The sequence below is a fragment of the Pocillopora verrucosa genome, chromosome 9 (assembly GCF_036669915.1).
Source record: "Pocillopora verrucosa isolate sample1 chromosome 9, ASM3666991v2, whole genome shotgun sequence".
In the NCBI taxonomy this organism is placed as follows: Eukaryota; Metazoa; Cnidaria; class Anthozoa; order Scleractinia; family Pocilloporidae; genus Pocillopora; species Pocillopora verrucosa.
The window spans coordinates 4808039-4830218 of NC_089320.1; the positions used below are offsets into that span (position 1 = coordinate 4808039).

General features: G+C 37.9%; 2 protein-coding genes and 2 pseudogenes across 2 annotated transcripts; 3 read left to right on the plus strand and 1 right to left on the minus strand.

Annotated features, from left to right (window-relative positions):
* Positions 1 to 2845, plus strand: part of LOC131786175 (uncharacterized) — a 3446-nt pseudogene extending 601 nt beyond the window's left edge.
* Positions 2846 to 4863: 2018 nt separating this feature from the next.
* On the minus strand, positions 4864 to 7249 carry LOC131786194 (uncharacterized). The gene is made up of 3 exons (XM_066172390.1): positions 6646 to 7249; positions 6224 to 6379; positions 4864 to 5421 (listed from the first exon to the last, which is right to left on the minus strand). Exons 1-3 carry the CDS (start codon positions 6827 to 6829, stop codon positions 5285 to 5287), a joined length of 477 nt encoding a protein of 158 aa, XP_066028487.1. The 5' UTR covers positions 6830 to 7249; the 3' UTR covers positions 4864 to 5284.
* Positions 7250 to 7655: 406 nt separating this feature from the next.
* Positions 7656 to 15385, plus strand: LOC131786174 (arf-GAP with coiled-coil, ANK repeat and PH domain-containing protein 2-like; annotated as a pseudogene).
* A 2250-nt stretch (positions 15386 to 17635) lies between these two features.
* Positions 17636 to 22117, plus strand: LOC136283403 (NACHT, LRR and PYD domains-containing protein 3-like). The gene has a single exon (XM_066172209.1). It carries the CDS (start codon positions 17773 to 17775, stop codon positions 21226 to 21228), a length of 3456 nt encoding a protein of 1151 aa, XP_066028306.1. The 5' UTR covers positions 17636 to 17772; the 3' UTR covers positions 21229 to 22117.
* The last annotated feature ends 63 nt before the right edge of the window (positions 22118 to 22180 follow it).

A 22180-nucleotide genomic window follows, 5' to 3' on the forward strand; every position in this document is an offset into this window, starting at 1 on the left:
TTGTATGTGGTATATCAGTTGCGAATATATGTATGCATGCATGCCCCGGGCTATATATGCTTCGGGTTGGTTCTCGGCAGGCTTCCCTAAATAAACTTATTTGGTGTACACTACTGTGTTATTTGTTGTGTAGTGGAGACAAAATTAAATATTTCTTTGCCAGCTTCAATAATGACCGGGGATTAATTTTAGATGATAAAACAAAGGATTATGCCGACAGAAATACCAGAGGTCAAGTAAATTCGTTACATGAGGTCACACAACTCGGGTAATATTCAGGGTGAAAATTTGCATATTTGAGCGGTTGAACGAAAGAACTCATTTCTCAAAAACTAAAATACATTTTCACAAAAAAAACCACACCACAGTTGTTAGGACATATTGGGCTACAAAATGTGAAAGTACGGGAGAAAACGAATCTAGGCGACTTGCCGCTATTTGTCTGATGCATGTTGACATTAGCTCTTAATATTTTTCTGAACGATCTGTTCTCTTATATTAATCGTGCTTATTTGTCCAACTATACCAATGATAACCAAATTTTTTTAAGTGATCGCGATCCTGAGGTGGTCCTTAAGTCCGTAATCAATGGCGATATCGCTGTCGCAAGTCTTTGGTTTGATGATAACAAGCTAGTGCTCAATCCCGAGAAATGTAAGGGTATTATTCTTCGAAAAAGCTATCCTGGTGATCTTTCCTTTAGTATTAATGATGAGCAGGTTCCAATTGTAGACCATTTAGATCTTTTAGGTGTAACTATCGATAACTAGCTAAATTTTAGCAAACACATTGCCAATATTACTAAGAAAGTTGGAAAGTAGTTAAATGTTTTGAGCAGACTTAGGAACATGCTATCAATCTCCTTGAAAATGTGCCTCTACAACTTGTACGTAATGTCTTACTTCACTTACTGTTCTGCTATTTGGTTCAACTGTAATGAGTCTGATAATCAGAAGCTGGAAAGGCGAGAGTTTTAAGGTGTGTCTACAACAAACGGGTGCCCCTTTATGATAATTATGACTACGGTTTAACTTTGTCTAATCGTCGACTACAGGACATTGCTATATTGATTTTTAAAGCTGTAAACAGCATGTAATCGGAAAATAAGCGACTTGTTTATCGTACGAAATAATGTGAAAAACTTAAGAGGCACCAACAAGCTCGTCGTCCCATGTAAGAATGCTACAACCTTTGGCTTAAAATCTATATCTTTATTGGTGCCAAAGTATTGAATTCCTTACTGGATGAACTACGCTCAACGACAATTCTTAAGGAATTTAGGAATGCTGTAAGAGAGCTACATTTGCAATGTACAGTCTATTAAGATCTTCTCGCTGTTATAATTTTTAAGAGTTAAGATTGTTTACTAACTTTAAGTAGTTGGAAAGTTAGTCATTAGTCATTTTTCAATTTTTCGTTAGTTTTCTTACTTTTTTCGGCATATTAGCACGTACTGCCAGGGGCCTGATCAGCCTCATTAACCCGAGCTGAAATAAAATTACGTACTTACTTACTTATTTCGCAGGTCTTTTTGTTAACGAAGAAAACTCCCATTTGCAACCTATGCAGATAGGTGAATGGCTGGATTTTTGTAATCAACACCAATACCACGACTTTTTAAATTCCAGAGAAGAAGGTGCTCAAGCTTAAAAATCTTCTGAGCACCGCAATCACGGACGAGTCGTCTTCGTATCGCGAATTTGCTAGAATAGCGGGCTCTATAATTTCGCTTTCCTTAGCAGTGGGTCCTATTTCGCGTCTTTTCACCTGACAAATGTACCTAGCGATCGAGTCTCGATCAGGATGGGATCGCACCTTTCGTTTCCTTGCAGCACTTTTGAAAGAGTTGAAATCCTGATATTCGAACATCGGTTCATTTAATGGTTACTCTCTTCGACCTCCGCCTGACACGTCTACCGTCATATTCTCTGATGCAAGCGATGTCGCCTTTCGCGGGTTTTCAGCATCGTTAGACGGTTTAGCGGTCACCGGTATGTTCACGTTTGATGACCTCGGTCAAAGCTCTACTTTCCATGAGCTGAAAGCTATCTACTATGTGTTATTGTCCTTCGCGGGCCAGCTTACGCACCAGAGGGTAAAAGTTTTCACTGATAATCAGAGAGCTTCCAGAATAGTGTCCATAGGTAGTTCTAAAGTTCGCCTCTAGTTGGTTACATTATCTTTATTTCAGTTTTGTTCTGCACGGGATATATCCCTCGAATCATGGTGGATTCCCAGATCGCTGAATGAGAAGGCTGATCAGCTCAGTAGGTTTTGCGATAAAGATGAATCCATCTGTTTTCCGGCTAGTGAATCGGTCGCAATCGACCGTTTTGCAACGTAGGACAATGCTTAGCTCCCAAGATTTAACTCGAAGTTCGCTTCTCCTGGTTCCAGTGGGGTGAACGCCTTGGTGCAAGACTGGAGTGGTGAGAACAATTATATTGGATTTGTCCCTTAGTCAGCCTCGTGGTCGATTCCGTCCGTCATCTGACATCATATGTTAGTCGCACAACCCTGATCATTGCAGAATGGCTCTCGTCGTATTTTTGGCCTTTTTTATGCCAGGGATGTCAGTTTAAGCCTTTCGTGGTAGAAGTTTTTGCCCTCCCGGCGATGAGCAACCTTTTGCTAGAAGGGCCAGGACAGAAGCAAATTTATAATCACATGCGTTAGTCTTTCGCGGTTGCCCAAAATTCAGAATGTTATAGCTTTACGCTTAGATTTTCAGCGAGTTTCTTTTCTATATCCGCGTAGCATAGCACGCCTTAATTGGCATAGAAAAGGAAGCTCACTCTTCCAGAGCAGCCAAAAGAGCCTTTATTCGCAGATAGGTCCCCAATAGGTTTTTCGGGATCCGGGATTGGGCTGGATAAGAGGGGAGCGAGATGCGGGATTGCTATCATGAGCGGAAATCTATCTTCTCAGTCCACGAAAAGCACCAGCCGAACAGGCTCTCTAGCATTCAGGAGGCGGTCGGGCTGTTCAGTGACACTCTTTGAGTTATTGTGCGGCAATGAAAATTATATCAGAAGCGAAGTTGCCAATTAACCAAAATTCCTCAAAGGCCCAAAGGGTAACAAGGCATCTAGGACTGCTGCGTCAGTTGACATGCTTAACGGCCTCGAAAACCCCCACGGTGTTAGATTATCCAAGAAACTTTGGAAATGCAGCAAAAGATAGCTGAAAGGGGACAACCCGTTGGGCGGTGTACTATTTTACAAATCCAAATTCTTGGTATCCTCTACTTGAACGTGCCATGATCCTGTCGGCCATACCAGCAATTCAACTGTTACCACCTCTACAGGTGACAGTACAGAGCATATAGAAGATAAGGGATTGGGCGTAAACATTTATTGCAGCAGTGCGTCAGCGCTCTGTCGGACAAGAAACAACGGTGGCAATAGCTGGAGCTCCCTCTTTGTACCTCTATCAGAGAGAAATTTAGCGCGGCGAACCGGTCAGCCTCGAACGCTCTGACTTCGAGGAACAGCAAGAAAACAGCAGGAAACAAGGCGAAAAGGAAGATGAAATATTATCGGACGATTCCCCGTGTGATGATGGTGACATTCCATCTTTGGAACGAGAGGCTGATTTTTACCTTGGAAGATGAAAATCAGCTTCGAAAGAAGTATTCGCTTCAACTGCAGTGTTAAGGCTGTCATGCCTTTGCCACCGGAGATTGATTCGCTATAACTTTGATTCGTGTTAAACCGCAACAATGACGTTACTGTTTGTCCGTTAGGGACGTGATCTTTTAAGTTCCACCCAGAACCGCATTTTAGTTGGTTGTCTTGCTTTGGGCTAATGATAAGACGTGTTTATCGGAAGAGCGCCTTTTTGCCCACCTTATCTCGAAGTTCGTTTTGGTTAAACTCTTAAAAGCGGGACTGTTATGCAAGTGCCTTTGTTCCTTTTTTTTGTGCTTGTCTAAATATCTAGTATTTTGGTAGTTTCGCCTAGTTTTTACACAATTTTCCTTATCGCTCGCTTTCGCAACCTTGTAGCACGTGGCTTACGTTGTTCACGCTTCGTTAGAACGCTACACGTTTTTCCCACTTGGCTATTAGTTTTTGTTAGAGTTCGTTTTCAAGCAGTGTTCCTTTATCCTTTTTTTTTAATTTAGCTCACCTTCTTCCTTACTGCGTTAAATAAAACGATTCAAGGCTTGTGCGCAAAATATATCCTCGCTTCATAGCGTGTTTTCATTTGCGAAACTCATAGTTGTCGTCGAAAAGTTGCTTCGCTTGTGTCGGCCGCTACAAGCAGAATTGTGTTCAATTGAGTCTTCTTTATCTTCCTTGTTATGAAACTATGGGATTGCCGTCATCTTTTTTTGTTTTATGCACTTGTTGACATTGTTATTCGTTTCTTTGATACCGACCTGTCTGTGTTAATACGTTTGTCTGTGATCAAAGTTTAACGGAAGGAAGTCGTTACCGTGACTAGCGTACGTTATTCGGGAAAAACTATCAAAACTTCTAAAATAAACGATATCATCATCCTTGTTCGATATCATTAGCTTTGTTCGTCGTATGTTTGAGGCTAAGTCTCGCGAATATTTCTACTCTAGCAAATAGGTTTCCGTAACTACGCTAAGACATGATTTTAAAAAGCACATAGAACCTTTCGTGGACGACGTTTCCAAGTTAGGTATGCATAGTATTAAGTCTGTTGCCGCGTTCAACCCCGCTTACGGGCGTATTCCAGGCGACCTATTGGATATACACGCGGGGGGAAGTGTCCTTCTTCAAAGAGTAGATGTATTAAGCACACAGAACACATATCCAGCTTATTATTACAAAATGTAGATTTCTAGAATTTTCTAGAAAATTCTTTCATGCTCCTTAAAGTAGCGGTGATATAGATAATTTATCAATTTCCAGCTTTTTCTAGTATATTCCAGATTTTCAAGACTTTTTCAGCATTTATTCCAGGTTTTTCAGGTGTTTACTTCATGATGATTCACTCTGACTAATGACTATAATAACTTTTACTTGCCATTTAACCATTTCAATTAATTTATTAGATGTATAAAACAAGGCTAAGCCCGTAATTTACCATGAATCTTACCAGGCTTTATGTTTGTAGAATTCACATGCCCAACAAAAACAAGAATCATGTCTTTTTTTGCCAGCAATACCCTGAACAAATTTCTTTGAAATTCTATGAATTATCCAAAATATGTTACATATTAAAGTCTTTTCTTTGTTGCTATGACTGTCCTGAACTAAAATAACATTGTCTTTTTTGATAAAAAAAAAACAAGGACAATAAATGTTTCTCATAGCTCTCTCTGTTCTTGTCCTCTGCATTTGGCCTTGTTTTCTTTATTTGCTCTGGCCTTCTTTAGAACCAGGCCAAGGTCCTTTCTCACAGATGACCTTGTAGCTGCAGTGAATCCTTTCCTTAGCACAATACCTGTAAAAAGGAAAAAGCAAATGAAAGCAGTTCAAGTAAAAAGCATGTTACATTTGAAACTGTATAGTGCAAAACATAAATTATACAAAGGAACTCTTGCTGAAAGAACTTTAATTATTTTTAATCACATGTTAATTACTGAATTTGTAATTGCTGAATTTAAACCAGTAAATAGATGCAGTCAGCTTACATGTGTGTATCCTTGTTGCCACCCAATTCAGATTATGTGGTGATTCATTCAGGAGGCTGCAATTGTTCTGTTTGTAGATACTCCCTTGCACTCCGTTCCATGCGACAAATTGCACAATCTATTAACTGCACCCTCTCAAATGAATCTTCAGGTAATTTATATTGAGTGGCAAAAAGGCTGTAAACACATACATGTAAGCTGGTTTGCCTATGTTATTTGAAGTGCAAATGTAATTGGAAATGTTGACCATTTCACAGCATGTAATATGACAGTATGTATGTGCAGTATTTTGACATGTGGCCATAACGATGAGAACTTTTCTTTCAGCTTCTGTCAATGTCTGGTGCATATATTTTTAAACAAAAGTCAAGGAAATGCTGCCAAGACCTGTGACACAAAACCACAAATTCTAATTAACCAATTTAAATGTTTTGAATTTAGCAAAGATATTGGGGTAACTATTAGCCAATTTCTAACAAAAGATGTTACTTTTATCAGGGAGACCTAGTTACATGCTTGAGAGACCAGGAGATCCATTCTGTATTTAGGACAGTTAGCACATACAGGTGTATAGAAATAATTAAAGAAATACACCTTTAAAAATTAACTCACCTTCTAAAATGCTCCACCTTGATGGACTCAGGCCTGGTCTTGCTTCATAATCTTTATTGCACTGTAAGCCAGTAACTGATGAATTCTGCAGTTCCTCACTTGAGAACAGCTGCCTTGCTGGTGCCTCCACAGCTGACTTTGCATCGGTAGCATCCTCTATTAACTTGACCAATGTATCATGGCAACAGTTTTGACATGAAAAGACATTAACAAGAGAGCATAGACATAAAGCCAAGAATGAAAAGAACCTTCAAAATCGAAAAACCTGTTTGAAGTCAAAATTCATAAGATTTATGTTTTAACGAGCATTGATGTGGAGACCAAACCAAGGAATTCGAAAGAAAACGGGTTTACCAAGCATTTGTTGCACTTCATGACGAAAGTCAATGCAATTGAGAAAAATACTGGGTGTATAAACTCACCAAATATTGCAAGAACATGCCCCTGAAACAACATGGGTCTCTTTGTCGCCGGATCCGTTCCTTGCAGTGAACATTCATCTTCTTCTCTCACACTGAAGGGATCGCAAGCGATGATCTTCGAGGAACTCTGCGCCTCCACTCCCCACGATTCCCAGTCAACAACAACGTACTTGTACTTGAGCATTTTCGGAAATCAAAACTAAACAGAACTCAGCTGAACAGGTTGAGATTTCAAGTTAAAACGCACGCCAAGGACGATCACGGTAAAACACGGGGAGATATGAATGTCACAGCGCGAACAGACGCTTCCAAATTCAAATCTGGCGGGGCTTTTGCTTTGATCGTATCGAAAAGCTGCGGTCACTCCAAAGTCGGCGATAAATATCACAATCTGGGATGAGTCGAAAATGACCATGTTTGTTTAGTGAATGCCGACGAATTTCACCGCTGACCAGGGGATTGCTGAAACGACAGCTTTTCCGCGATCGCTGTGGACTGTATCCTAAAGAGAATTACTTTTCTTTCTGACAACCTCAACAGTAGGTGTGTGGCAAGGGCTCCGAAATGCTGCGGTCATTGTCGATAAAGTTGTTTTTAATTAACAAAAAGGTGAGTCATTTACTTATTTATCATTGTACTTGTAGTGTTAAGTATCTTTCTGCAAAGATTGCTCTTCATAACGTGAGGCCTGACAAAGGCAACTATTCTCAAGGTGTCAATGGTAGTCACAATGTGACTCACAATGTGACTCACAATGTGACTCACAATTGTTCATTCTTAAGAAAAATTTGGACTAAAACACAAACAGGAAGACAACAGAAACAATCAATTTTAATTTTATCTTGTATTTTCATTGGTGTAAATGCCCTTATACGATTTTCTTATTCAAAACTCAGCAGTGAACAGGATAGACTTTTTCACAATTCCCAGCGCCATATTGAACATGCAACCGCGCACACGTGAGAACGAGGCTGGGGTTGACTCGTATTAAATCTCTGTTTGCGCTTTGATTGAAATTCATACGTGGACAGTAAAATTGTTCGTTTTTTAAGGAAAATGGATGGTCCTAGCCGAAATGTCGATAAAGCTAATTTTTCTCTCAAAAAGAAGAGAAAGCAGCGTGCCGCTTTTGGTTTTTCAAATACATTTTATGGTCCCAATGGTTTGCCTACGAGCTTTCACTTCTTCAAGTTTATGCACAGAGGCATGTATTTTTGCTAAGTATTTATCGTTCTATACTTATCTTATTCTCTGTGAATAATGGATGAGGATAACTATCGTTGCAAAATTAGTACAAATTTTGTATTAGGTACCTGAATTGTTTTAAGTTCAATAGAGTTTTTTTTTATTCCGGCAGTGAGTCAATAAGTTCAGTACTGCTCACCTGTTTACTACATGGCTTGCCTAAAACACTCCTAGTAGAGAAACTCTTGAAAAGTAATTGCTTTTAATAAAATAACCAAGACACTGCATCTTTCAAATTTTCACTTATTATGGCAGAACCAGAAAACTAGCACAAATTTGGTAGCAATTGTGACAAAAGCAGTTTTCAGTAGTTGTTTTTGTTTTTTATGATAGTATAATAATCCACTATGGATGCCACATGAAACTCTCATGAAATATTTTGTGTGCTTTATGTATCAATCAATTTGATGCTTCAAATTGAAAAAAAAGAAAAAGTGAGTTTCACCAACTAAAAGAGTTCTCAACTCAAAGATGATCTATGACACTAAATTTTATTATTCACAAAACTGTCTTCATAATAAAGAGTTTGATATAAATCTCGCAAAATTAATTTCTCATACAATTCTATGGTTTGGAAGATTCTCTTTCAAACAAATCTTATGGTAACTGTAACTTACAGTATAAAATAAATATCTTGATATGGATTTATTTCTCAATCTTTTAAGTATCTTCTTTACATCTCAAAATTACATTACCATAACATTGGTTAACACAATGCAATAAGAACTAGTATAGCAAACCTTTGTATCAGAAGGCCTCTGAGCGCTAAGCATGGGAATATCAATTCACTGAATGTTTATCACTGACAGAAACTTAAATGTGTGTAAAGGACTAGCATTGTTGAGATCAGTAGCTGAGAGGAAGCATTTCTGTTCTCTTCCTTTAACCCTTAAATACCCAAGATCTGATCATTAATTCTCCCTTCTAGTTGCTACACATTTACTTGTATATAAGTTATGAGAATTTGATTTAAGATCAAGATAACTTCTGCCTGATAAGTTTTAGTATCATCATCTGTTTGCTGGATAGTGTTTGGATATTATAGGGAGAAGTTACATGAATCAGTCACTTTTGGGAGTTTTTAAATTGTCTAGTATTTTGGTCTGATTCTTTCAATGCTGTCTTGCCACCTAATAAATTACTATGAGTCACGAACTGAAATGGTTTTCTATTTATCACGAGCATATTTTGTCCTGCGCCAGATGGGTATCAAAATATGACATCTGTCAGTTACAGTTTCCCTCTTGGGTTGATAGAAAGAAGGGTTATAATCAAGTGGTTCTGCAGGCTCTGTTGTTTAGTTTCCCATAAGATACAATGTACAAATGGCAAACTAAAATACATCTTGGTAAAGAAAATGGGAACAACATGAATTGAAGAATTTGGTGCCACAACAAGTACCACTCAACAACAGCAGCAATAACAAATCTCCTCTACCTAAAGGGTGAGAGCCTTTTCCTTGCTTTTTAAGCCATACTGAACAGCTAGTGTGGTACTTCCTGTAATTCGTTCCTCTCAACACAATGTGGCAATATTCTCATGAAACAATGGGGTAATTGTAAAGCTGAATGAAATTCACCTCAAGTAAATTACTGAGATCGCTTGACCATCCAAGGGCTGAAATCCTTACCATAGTTGCTTTGTATTTGAAGTTGCTCTGGTTTTGTTCTAGGTCCTGGACATCTGTAAGAAGTTCTCGGTTTTTCCACTTCTTGATGGAAGGAGGTGTCACATCAGCAAAGCATAAACTTTTGACACTAAGTTGGCTCTAATTCTGGCTGTCGATTTTGAATTAGATTTTAAGATCTCCCTGAGATCTTTTGCTTTGAGTTTCTGGATGTCATCTAATGACGAAATTTCCATTTTGTTGTATTAAAGAACCATTTTAAAGGGAAGAATTGCATTGAAAAGTGCATTAGAACGTGAAATATCAGCAGATCAGCTGTTTGAAAGAACTGCCGGGTCAACCCAGCCTCATTATCGTGTGTGTGTGGTTACTAATCCAATATAGCGCCAGGAACTGTAGAAAGGTCTATTTGTCAGAGTTCTTAATTGACTATGAGAAATTTATTTAAAACCAACAATGTTAATCATTGTCTAGATGACTGTATAATAAAAAAAATCTGCCAATAAATATTGAATGGTGGCTTTGCATAATGAAATAAAATCAGCATGTTGAGAATCCATTTTTCAATGACAGGTGACTTATAACTGTACATCAAGTGTACCTGCCCAAAACTGATTGATCTATCCAAGCCAATGACAGTTGTGTAAGTTTTACCACTTTTTAATCTATTATGTATGGCAAGCTGTAAGGTAAAGTACTTCTTTTCATCTTCTTATTCAAGACTTTAAAATAAAATGAAACTGACTAAGCTGACAATTTCTCTTAGTTTTGCTAAATTTAAATAAGTTGTTAACTATTTCTAGCTTATTCCAGTTTCCTGCAAGAAGTAAAGACAGGAAAAGGTTGTCAATTTTTGGCAGCAGCTAAAGCTATTTCCAGCTTTTGAAAGAACTTAAAACTTGGAAAAACTGGGAAAATGTTTTCTTGAGAGAAGCTAGAATAGGATTTTGGAATAAAGCTGTCATATTCTAGAAATTTCTAGAATTTTCCAGAAATTATCAGAAAGCTGGACATCATTATTATAGCTTCTTTAAGTTGTAGTCTGCTCATACAGTGTATGTTAAATGTAGTATAGTCTAATGGTGGGAGACATGAGTCATGCCTGGCCTGTCTCAGATTTCCTGCCCTTTTTTCTTTTAAAGCTTCTGGCATGCTCGCAAATTGTTTTTTCAATTCTTCATTTCAATTTGGTAATGCTTGTTTTTACAGGAGTTTGGGTGTTCATGTCTTTAAGGTTTGCTCATTGACTCCTGATGCATGGGAACCAGAGCAAGTCAAGGTAACATAAGATGCATACCTTTATTATTTCTAAGCACTACATTTTGGGTTTACAACTGTTGTACTGGACAATGCTCTGGCATAATTTTAAATGGGCTTGCATCTTAAAGTGTTTAAGGCATAGTCTCTGACTTGGTGATTGAATATTTTTTATTTTAGAGAAAAGGTATAGGTAAAATAGAACTAAATGAATGTTATATAGTAATTTTAGGTTTTGTTTTTAAGTTAATGACAGAATCAGGAATTGAATTAGTCAACGGAATTCTTGAGGCAAAAGTCAATTCCCATACAAATAAACCAACTCCTTAAAGTAGCAGGTACTGTTTTTTATTTTAAATATTAATTCCTAAATTTTTTTAGTTTATAACATTTTTTGAAAAATAATTATCACATGATTTTTGTTGAAGGGGTGAAAGAGAGACTTGGATCAAGTTAAAATATGTACAACACAATTTTGTTTCCCTGGAAAACTTTCTAAAAAACTGTCAAACTTTGGAAAAAGGGATCATTAGAAATCTTGCAAGATTGAAAGTTCACCATGAGGAAAGGGGCACACATTTGGCTGTTGAGAGAACAGACTCCAAAAAAAAGTAAACTTTTCTATAGGAAACTTGCCATGAAGTCAAAGTCAAAGATGGACAACTGAAAGAGTGTCCCTGTTGAAATACTCTCTGTGGATGTAACAAGTGAAGACTCTGAAAAGTTAGAACATGTTGCTTCAAATTTTCTCAATGATGAGACTGATAGCAGTGACTTGCATGATGAGGACAGACCGGGAACTAGTGCACCATCAACATCATGTCGTGACAGTGAGAGGTGACAGGCAGCCTCCATCGGAGCAGCTATGTCTTATGACAAGGGTAGAGATAGGGGAGGTTCATTTGATTCAACCATAAGAGAAGATGGTGTGACTCACAAGGCAACCATTTGTGAAAGAGTGCAGAATAATGGCAATGGTGACCTGGAGAAAAGACTGAAGGAGGACATGGAGAAAGCAATTGCTGTGTTGAAAAGAGTTAATCCCAGTAGGGTATGCACCTTTAATTACCAAATAGAGAGGTCTGCACTATCTGTTTATTTATTAATTATATCATTGTATGCTGTGTTGTAATGTCCTGAGAGTTATTGAGTTGATACTTAGTGGTGATTATTCACCCTTTAAACTCAAACATCAGCATGCATATTCTCCATACTGTTCTCGATACATTTAGTGACATGATGACAAGGAGAATTTGTTTAACAATTCAGTGCCTCTTTAGTTGGTGATCATGTCCTTTATTCTTGTGATGTTAATGTGTGATTCATGTGTGAAACTGTAAGAAAAAAGTAGATGCTGGTCACTCTCAGGGGTCAACAGTTTAATGGTACATGACATTGCTTGTGGCTTGTTTTAATTGTGGGTTTTTGTTGCAGTTACTTTTCAAAGCAGCAGAATGGAAGAGTCTTCCTCTTATGGCTGCATCACTTGCAGAAGGTAGACAAGAACATGCTGCACTTATTGTTTATTTAATGGCTGCACATACATTTCTGGAAAGTGATACTTACAGTAATCACACAAACTGTGTGTAACTTTCCACTTTCCTCAAAAATGTACAAGTCATGAAAGTATTTATGGAAAATTTTCAGGTGCCAAAGTGAACTGGGTAAATGAGGAAGATGAACGAAAAACAGCACTTCACCAGTCTGTCTTAGGGGTAGGTTTGACTCTTTCTGTTGACGGTGTTCTGCTATGCTAAGTACTTGCAATTCCTTCATGGAAGGGTCATTATGTAATGAAATTATAATTTTTCTTCCTTAAGGGATCATTACCAGCTTGTGAGTTCCTTTTACAAAATGGAGCTAAAATAAACCAGAAAGACAAGAGGGGAAGAGGTGCACTTCATCATGCAGCACTTCTTGGGTAGACAGGGTGAGTTGATCAAAAATAACATTCTATTAAAACCATTTTCTCTCTTACCATCACTGTTTTCTGCAGTCATTGTGAGTGTATTGAGAACCTTGTTTGTGTCTGTAAGGCAAAGCATTTTACTTCTTTTTCTTTCTTACTTCAAGTTGTTATTATCAGTATATGAATATTGGTAAGGTTAAGACTTACAACCACATGTTTCAGTAAAAGTTCCATAACTGTGTGTACTTTAACCTAGTTCCTGTAGGCATCTCTCACCTAGAAGATTGGAAAACACAATCCTTTGTGGCCTGTGACTATTTTGTTAGAACAATTTTTGTTCTGACCTTCACTATTTCCTGCAGTCTTTGTGAGTCTATTAAGAACCTTGCTTGTTTCTGTAAGGCAAAGCATTTTATTTCTTTTTCTTTCTTGCTTCAAGTTGTTATTATCAATGTATGAATATTAGTAAGTTTAAGACTTACAACCACGTGTTCCGGTAAAAGTTCCATAACTATGTGTACTTAAACCTAGTTCCTGTAGCTCTTAGCAACCAGTTCTTTCCTTAGCATAGTGTCTATCTCCAGAACACAATACAGTGGTGTGGCCAGGGCTTAAAACAGTTCACCCAGCTGTGGCATCATCTGTCATCACTTATATTAATACTGCTCCTTTATTTTCAGTCCTATCCTCTTGTTCCTGAAGCGAGGAGGTAACCAGCATGATGTTGACGAGAATGGAGAGGTGAGTGTGAACATAATGTAGCGATGCATGAAAAAAGCCCTTGGAGACAACTTCCCATGAACTGCCAGTCTTTCCTTCCAAATTAATCTGTGTTCCCCTGGAAAACAGAGGAAGCAGTAGATGTTGCATGAAAGGTCACAAGTGGCGGTAAAAACAGTGCTCATGAAAGTTTCTTGATCAATTTCTTTTGTTAATTTCAGGATCCTCTTACAATTGCACTAAAACAAACAAATGCAGATATTGTTACTCTGTAAGTATACAAATGCAATATAACAGTGGATATTGCCTGATTATGATTCTGTTCCAAGGAATTGGTTTTTTTATTTATCCTTCAAGAGGTGAATGAAAGAATCCCAAAAAATTGGAATTGGAATTCACACACAGCAGTCTTTAGTCATTGTCTTCTTTTGTGAAAGAATCATTGTTAGGAATTGTAAATTTTATATCTACACCTTGCTTTTGGATGTCAGGTTATTTTGGTATCTATTACAGTAAACATATAGCTGCTTTTGGTCCATTTCTAACTTGTCAACATTTACTAGACGGTGAAAAATGAAATTGTTTATAGGTTGAGACTGGCAAGACTGAATGAAGAAATGAGAGAAGATAATGAGATTGCCCAGGGTAAGATCTTTTTAAGAGTGCTCCATCTATTTTTTTTCTGATTTGTTTTGTTTGTTGTTGTTGTTGTTGTTGTTTTAATTATCAGTGAATTTAAGGAGTGGTAAGCAATGTAATCTAACCACTGTATTGTTCATCATGTTTGTCTAAAATGAAAGTCCACTATCCCTGGATATTTCTGGGCAAGCAGTATGATGAAAAATATTATGATATCATAAATCAAATGCACTCTACTTATCCATGATTATAAGTAGTTGCAGAGGGAAATTACTCATTAATCACTCCAAAGGGTGTAAAGGTTAACCCTTTACACCCAAATATCATTATGCATATTCTCCATACTGTTCTCTATAAATTTCCTAGGGTCTAACAAGGAGAATTTGTAAAACCATGAAGAGCTTTGTTAGTTGTTGATCATTTCCTTCATTCTCATGTCTTAAACATTTGGTATAAGGGACAAATTGTGAAGAGAAATTAGAACCTTGTCACTGTCATGGATTAAAGGACTAACTGCTGTCATTTTTTTTTTTGTTTCAGGTGATGTTACATTCAATGATGTGTTCAGAGATTTTTCTAATATGGCATCCAGAGACCCTGACAGGCTTAAACACAATTTTGATTCAAGTGGACCAAGTAGACAGACACAACTGTGATAACAAAATCAATTTGTTCCACCTTAAATTGAAAACAAATATTTGAGGTCACTTCACATCAAAATGTTTCATTCCTCAAAAATAAGCAAACAAATTCTCATTTCATTGAAGAAACCAATTTGAATATTCACTCTAGATTTAATATTACCACAAACACAAAAGGAGTAAAATATTATTTCCAATTTATGTTTAGTTTTGTAGTAATTTGCACTAATCAGGAATTAATGTTTCACACTGACAATATTACTACCTGTCATGTAATGTAGGAAAACTGAACTGTACAAATTAACTTATTTTTTATTCATTAGGAATTTCAAATTTTCTACATGATAATTACAGCATTGTTTAGAAGAAAGAATAGAATCTTGCACTGAATAACTTGAGGAAAGAAATCATATCAGTAAATCATAAATTAAAAAAAAAGGAATGAAATTTGTAAATAAAATTTCCCCTATGACAACTGAATGGAAGGAAGGACATCAATGTTTAATGAAGAGTTGACTGTATGAATACTATGGTCAAAAAGTCAAAGTTGAACATGATGATATTAATATTACAATGCTCAGTTATGAAAAATTGTACGAACTAGCTAGTATTGAATCATTATTTAGTTGATTTTGACCAGACTTAGTGGTATCCTCCATTAGATTGATATTGATTTAAAAAATAAAAACAAACTCATCTCTGCCTTTTTGTTTGAAGTCCCATCAGCTAATTTTTGTCATTTTGAATGGTGAAATGTTGAGGTTTGATATATCCTGTCATTTATGTTTACCTTTTTACACCCTAACATCAGTATACATATTCTCCAAACTTTTTGTCATACATTTCCTGAGGGGCTGGCAAGGAGAATTTGTTTAACAAACAAGAGCTGATTTATTTGGTGATAATTCCCTGTATTCTTGTGACCTCAATGTTTGATTCAGGTGTGATATTGTGAGGAGAAATTAGATCCGAGTCACTTTCAGTTGGGGTATTGGGATTTTCGGTTTTGCGGTTTTGGCTATTTTTAAGATTGGCTTTTCGATCTTTGTGCCAGAAAGCTTCGGTTTTTCCTATTTGGGTCCCGTTTCTCTGCGATCTGAGCGGCAATTATGCGTCTCCACTAATCTCGAATAGCCCCAAAAAGCTCTGTATGCTCCACTTGTCACCACTGCATCAGATCGATCAGGGTTTTGATCACTAGGATGTTGAAATTTTTAAGACTGTTTTGCATGCGGTTTTCGGTTTTGATCCAATTTTTTTGCGGTTGTGTGGTTTTGGATGATTGCGGCTGCTAATAGACCCCGATGCCCCCCTTCCTCAGCGGTTTAACAGGTTTAAGGGTGTGCATGTCAACTTTTAAAAATGCCTCCCAAATATTTTAATTACGACCACTGTCAATTTGTCTCAGTCTGATTAGCAAATCAAAAGGTCCGATTCAGGTTTCATTTATTCTCCTCTTTCGAAAAAGCCAAAATAAAACTCAAAGGAATAAGCAAAGATAAAAACTTTCGAAGTTGTAGTTGACGCAAATAAAGCATTTTAGAGACTTCAGAGAAAAACAAGGTGCCAAGTAGAAAAAAAGAGCACTTCCAAAACTGTTTTGTTTTGTTTTTCATTTCAAACTGTGGTAATGTGGTTTGTTTATAACAACAAATGCTTAGCTCTATTAATTATGAATGCAGACAAAACTTGGGATCTAATACTTTTATTTCAATTATTTTAATTTGAAAACAAATCTCCCTGAAAACATACTCCACCTTTCACATTCTTGCCAGAAACAAACCTAAATAAAACTACGAGGATTGCCAACTGTCCTTATCATTTTATAATATAGCATCTTTCAGGCTCTAGCGCAGCTCCCCAAGCCCCAACCATTTTGGTCGCCATTGCGAGAGAACATTTGGCGACTGAAATTTCGACAAGTCGCCAATTGGCAACAAACAGGAGAACATGTTGAAAATTTGTCCAACGAAAAACAAAACGTAATCTTTCGATTTCTTTACGTTGATTCAAATCAGTCAAATGTAAACTTAGCAGCATCATAACGTTGAAACGGTTAGATTTAAGTCGTTAAAATTTTCCCAACAGTGGCGCGTTATCGCGAAAAAGAAAATCTTGAAGTTGCGAGGATACCGATCGAGGAATTTCCGATACAGTCCCTAAAAATTGTATAATAACATTAGCATAATAATAGCGATTTCCAGGTCGTAAGATAACTCCTAAAACAATTCAAAAGCAGTACAATAGAGAACCTTTGACGCTGGAAATGATCCGTGGTTTCATTTTCATACGAGTATGTCTCCTATGTCTTCACTTTTGTATCACAGTTGGCAGTCGCACAAGTCAATCGAAAAATTACACGATCTTGAAAACTGGTGAGAAAAATGAAAGTCGAACAACCAAGGCGTGATTAGAGGCGCTCGTAATTAGTTAGAAAATTACTTTGGCTTTGGTAGAGGGGGAAGGTGAAGGAGATTGTGCAGCGACGAGTCACATCTTTTCTGGTTACACTACTAAGCGTGCAATTTGCCTCAGAAAGCAAAAGCCTTCACCATACTTGTGATTGTCTTTTTAAAGCCTCTATCAAAATAATTTCGGATTAATGTCACTTTTAGCACGTATCCATTTCAGTTTCCGAAAAAAGTCTTGAAATGCGTGCAGTAACAAAAACGGCGAAAATTCGTCAAAATCGTTAAATCCGCCGAGGTGATTTCGCTCTGACGAATTTGACTACAATTCGTCAAAATCGTCAAATCCATGAACAACCACTCGGTTTGACAAAGTTTTGTTAAATCTGCCATTTCGGTCACCGCGTGCATTTCTGCACTTCAGTGGACAGGGAGTTTCCTCTGTCCGTTTCCCATATCAGCTTCCTGAGTAGTCGAGAAAAGATGGCAGGTGAAAACAAACCATTGGCTAGTTGACAGCTGTAACTTTGCCAAGAATTAAAATTGTAGCTCTTACCATAGAGAGAAACTGTGAAATCTGTAGCAATGACTGACCGGAAGTCACCATACTTTCATTATTTCAACTTACGACATAATGCGATTTTCATCTGATCGAAAACAGTGAGAATACAAACGCTAACAATGGATAATCTCAAGGAATTACTTAAACCAAAAGCGTTTAACACAGTTAGCCACGCTGCAGTTGTTATTTGGATCCTGATCGGTGTAATCTTCCTTGGCATTTTTGCAGACGCAGAAAACAGCGAATCCAGGTATGATTTCCGCTGTGCCGGGGCGAAGAGTGAAAACATCGACCTTGTTCGTGGAAGATGTTTTGAGTTATACGAGAAGCGGTATAACAAACACGATGTTCCTATCTATGCCTTCGTGATCATGAATTTCTTCCTCATCGGAACTGTCTGTGCTATTTACTCCCAAATAGCGAGCCTCACAATCAATCAACTGTCGCCAAGCGCTCGTAACGGTGATCTCGAGGGGCAGTTGTGCGACCAAGGAAACGCACCTTCTAGTAAAAAGCTGTTTATCGCTTACTGTTGTCAACTTTTCGCAAGGATTGTTTTAGGAGTTCTCTTCATGGTTCTACAAAAACAGTTTCTCTATCCTCTGGACTTCCCCCCCAACTTCCCTTGTTATCTAACCTCTGGAGGGAGTCAGCCAAGGAATTCTACTGGCGTCTGGCACGAGTGTCATAATCAACGAGCAACTAAGAAAAACTCCTGGATGCGCGCTGTTCTTGTCCTTAATGGGATTTTTCTCTTTGGTATTCTGTTGGAAACCGCCTATATTTTGCTACGAGCCTGGAAAGAGGATAGTTTCATGAAAAATTCCAAGTTTCTAAAGGCTCACCTGAATCCCTTCCATGCTGACTCGCAAAATGCTACCACACCGCCTGTGTTGAGACCTGAACCTCCGCAGCAAGAAGAAAGAACAGAGCAAGAAGAAAGAACAGAGCAAGAAATGAACGTCCCACGAGAACAACACCAGGGAGAGGAAAGTAAAGAACATGAAACGAACATTCCACATCTGCCAAGCAAGCCTCAAAAACTCCAAAAACCACCGCTTCAGGAATTCATCGAGAATACAAAAGAAATTATTAAAAAGGCGACCAATCAAACTCCCCAACTCCGGTCGCCTTTTTCAAGTACTCCAGGCGAAGGACACCGAGTTAAACATTTGACTCTGGATCAGATTTACACAAAACTTGTCGTTGTTCCAGACATAGCTGATCATGACTTTACTGGAGACAGACTGGAGAAACTGGAAGTCTACACCAGATCGGGTGGGGAAAACACAACACCAAGAGGGCCGGAGGACATTCTTGACCACGAAAACAAAAACGTTTTGATTGTTGGTCGTCCCGGAATCGGAAAGACACTATGCTGTACCAAACTCCTCAGAGACTGGGCATTTAACAAAGTATTCCATGAATCACCTGATTCCAAAATCCATTTTGATGTTACTTTCTTCATCAAATTCAGAGCATTCAACGCGAAAGCCGACCTTAGCCTCAGGGAACTGCTCACATTGTCAGAACATTCCCCCTCAGATCACATGGATGATGAAGTCTGGAAATACGTCCTTGATAACCCCCAAAGAGTTCTCATTATTTTCGATGGAATCGATGAATTTAAACTTAATTCAAAAATCGGCGAGGAAAATTTCGAGTCTAACTTCAAAGACCGCGTAGACGAGAAGATGCCCCTTTTCGCCTTGTACGAGAAGCTTGCGACTGGGAAACTTCTCAACGGGGCTGCCGTTTTAACAACCACAAGACCCACAGCTTTGTCATGCATCGAATGTGTTTCTTTCGACAAAACCTTCGAAGTCCTCGGCTTCTCGTCCAAACAAGTCAAAGAATACGTAACCAAATTCAGTGCTGAAGAAGACAAGGATGCGGGAGAAACACTATGGCGACACATCGGCGGCAACAGGAACATTCTCTCTCTATGCTACATTCCTGCGAGTTGCTTCATCATTTGCTCAACTCTCTTTCAAATGGTGAAGTTCTATGGTTCCAAGAGTCTTAGCCTACCAACGAATCTAACAGTTATTTACAAGAAAGCAGTGAAAATTTTTTACTTCAGACACAACGAAGAATTCCGCGGCAAGTATTTCGATAGTAAATTCTTGGAATCAGACAAGTTACCCCCTGAAGTGGAAAAGAAATTCTCGAAACTTGAAAAAATGGCATTTCAAGGAATTAAAGAAGGAAGGCTGGTCTTTGAAGGACACGAAGTACGCGGAATGGAAGACAACGCTCTTTTTCACCGCTTACCCGACCGTCGGCCTGACACATTTGAACGCGAGGAAAAATTCTGTTTCATTCATTTAACAATGCAAGAGTTTTTCGCTGCGAGGCACCTAGCAAACATGAATGAAACAGAACTGAGGAACTTTGTTTCTACGAACATCGCGGAAGGCAAATGGCAGCTGGTTTTTCAGTTTCTAGCAGGACTAATGAACGAGAAAGAAAACCTACCGAGCGAAATCATCACAGACCTTCTTCCTGTGGAAACTCAAGAGAAAGAAAGCGAGTGGTACAACGAAGAGTGGACAGAGGATATAGAGCCAAGGAAAGTAACTTTGTGGCCGACTGAAGACAAAAAACATTCAGCAGTGACATTATTTAAATGTACTAACGAAAGTAGTGAGATGGAGGAAATAATTCAGAGAAAACTACAACAAATTAACTTTAATTTGGTAAATTTTAATCGTTGTCAACTTACACCTGTTGATTGTGCTTCAGTAGTTACTGTAATTAAGAATGTTCAACAAATTTCACATTTAGATTTGGCTGGCAATCACTTTGGTCCATTAGGTTGTTTTGAAATTTGTAACTTGTTAAAATGTAGTAAGTCTCAACTGAGCTGGTTAAACCTCATAGGAAATCAATTGACAGACGAAGGAGCAAAGTATTTAGCTGAAGCCATCAACAACAACAACTGTCAGCTACGCAGGTTACACCTCTGGCAAAATGACATCTCAGACATTGGAGCACAGCACTTGGCTGAAGCCATCAACAACAACAACTGTCAGCTACGCACGTTAAACCTCACATACAATAACATCTCAGACATTGGAGCACAGCACTTGGCTGAAGCCATCAACAACAACAACTGTCAGCTACGCACGTTAAACCTCTGGGGAAATAAAATCTTAGACATTGGAACACAGCACTTGGCTGAAGCCATCAACAACAACAACTGTCAGCTACGCACGTTAAACCTCTCAGACAATAACATCTCAGACATTGGAGCACAGCACTTGGCTGAAGCCATCAACAACAACAACTGTCAGCTACGCACGTTAATCCTCGCACACAATAACATCTCAGACATTGGAGCACAGCACTTGGCTGAAGCCATCAACAACAACAACTGTCAGCTACGCACGTTAAACCTCATGCAAATTAACATCTCAGACATTGGAGCACAGCACTTGGCTGAAGCCATCAACAACAACAACTGTCAGCTACGCACGTTAGACCTCACAAGAAATAACATCACAGAAGCAGGTAAACAACACGCAGAGAATTTACTTAGCAATAGTCAATCTAACTGTCGCCTTATTATCTAACATCGCCAGTTCACAAATAATTGTGACATCTGGAACTAAAATTAAATAATCACTTACAATTCAAAAGGTGAGGCAACTAGCTCAGTGACAATTACAACACAACCACTGAAATCGTGAATGAACGAAAGAAAACAAAGTTTGTGAAGCGCTCAGAGCAGAGAGATTATTTGAACCGGATCGAAATGAAGAAAAATGAACCAATGAAAATGTTTATTGAGAACAAAGGATGTCAAAGTGTCTTTTTTTGTAAACGAACCAATAAGCTTGAAGTTAAAACACAAAACTTACTGCATAGAAAACAAACAAACCTCGGACCTCTCAGGAAACTTTATCATTTGTCTGTCACATGAAATAGTTTTCCGTGTAGTTTATTGAAATTTTTTTGAAGATTATAGGCGGATCAGATGAGTAAATACGATTCAGATCGCTTGCAAGGATAACAGTTTTCTTTTTTTTTGAGTTTGTTTTTCTTTTTTTGTTTTTCTTTTCGATCAAAAGAATCCGGTTCGAGTAGTTTCATACTGTATACAAATTGTAAATATGTAAACCCATTACTTTTCAAAGACAAAAGACTTTATTGTAGGTTAGAGAGACATATATTACGTTACACAATTTTTTAAGGTGTATGCAGTAGCTTTAAATATTGGAGTGTTTTTGCACATATTTTTTGCCTGTTACTATTACCATGATAAAATGAAAAACTTTGACAGTTGAGATTTCACTGACTAGTATTTGTAGATAAGAGCAGAACTCCTAAGTTTATCAGATGATTGTTGAATAAATCATGTAAGCAGATTTATTCTTTGTGTTGCTATCGATCCAGCCCCTATGGTTAGACATATCAGACAGAGTAAAGAGTTTTACAAAAAGTTTTGAAACAAAACAAAAATTGGACAAAGGAAGACGATGGGGTGGGGCAGGGGAAGGGGGGTTGGTAAAGCCTTCTCAATAT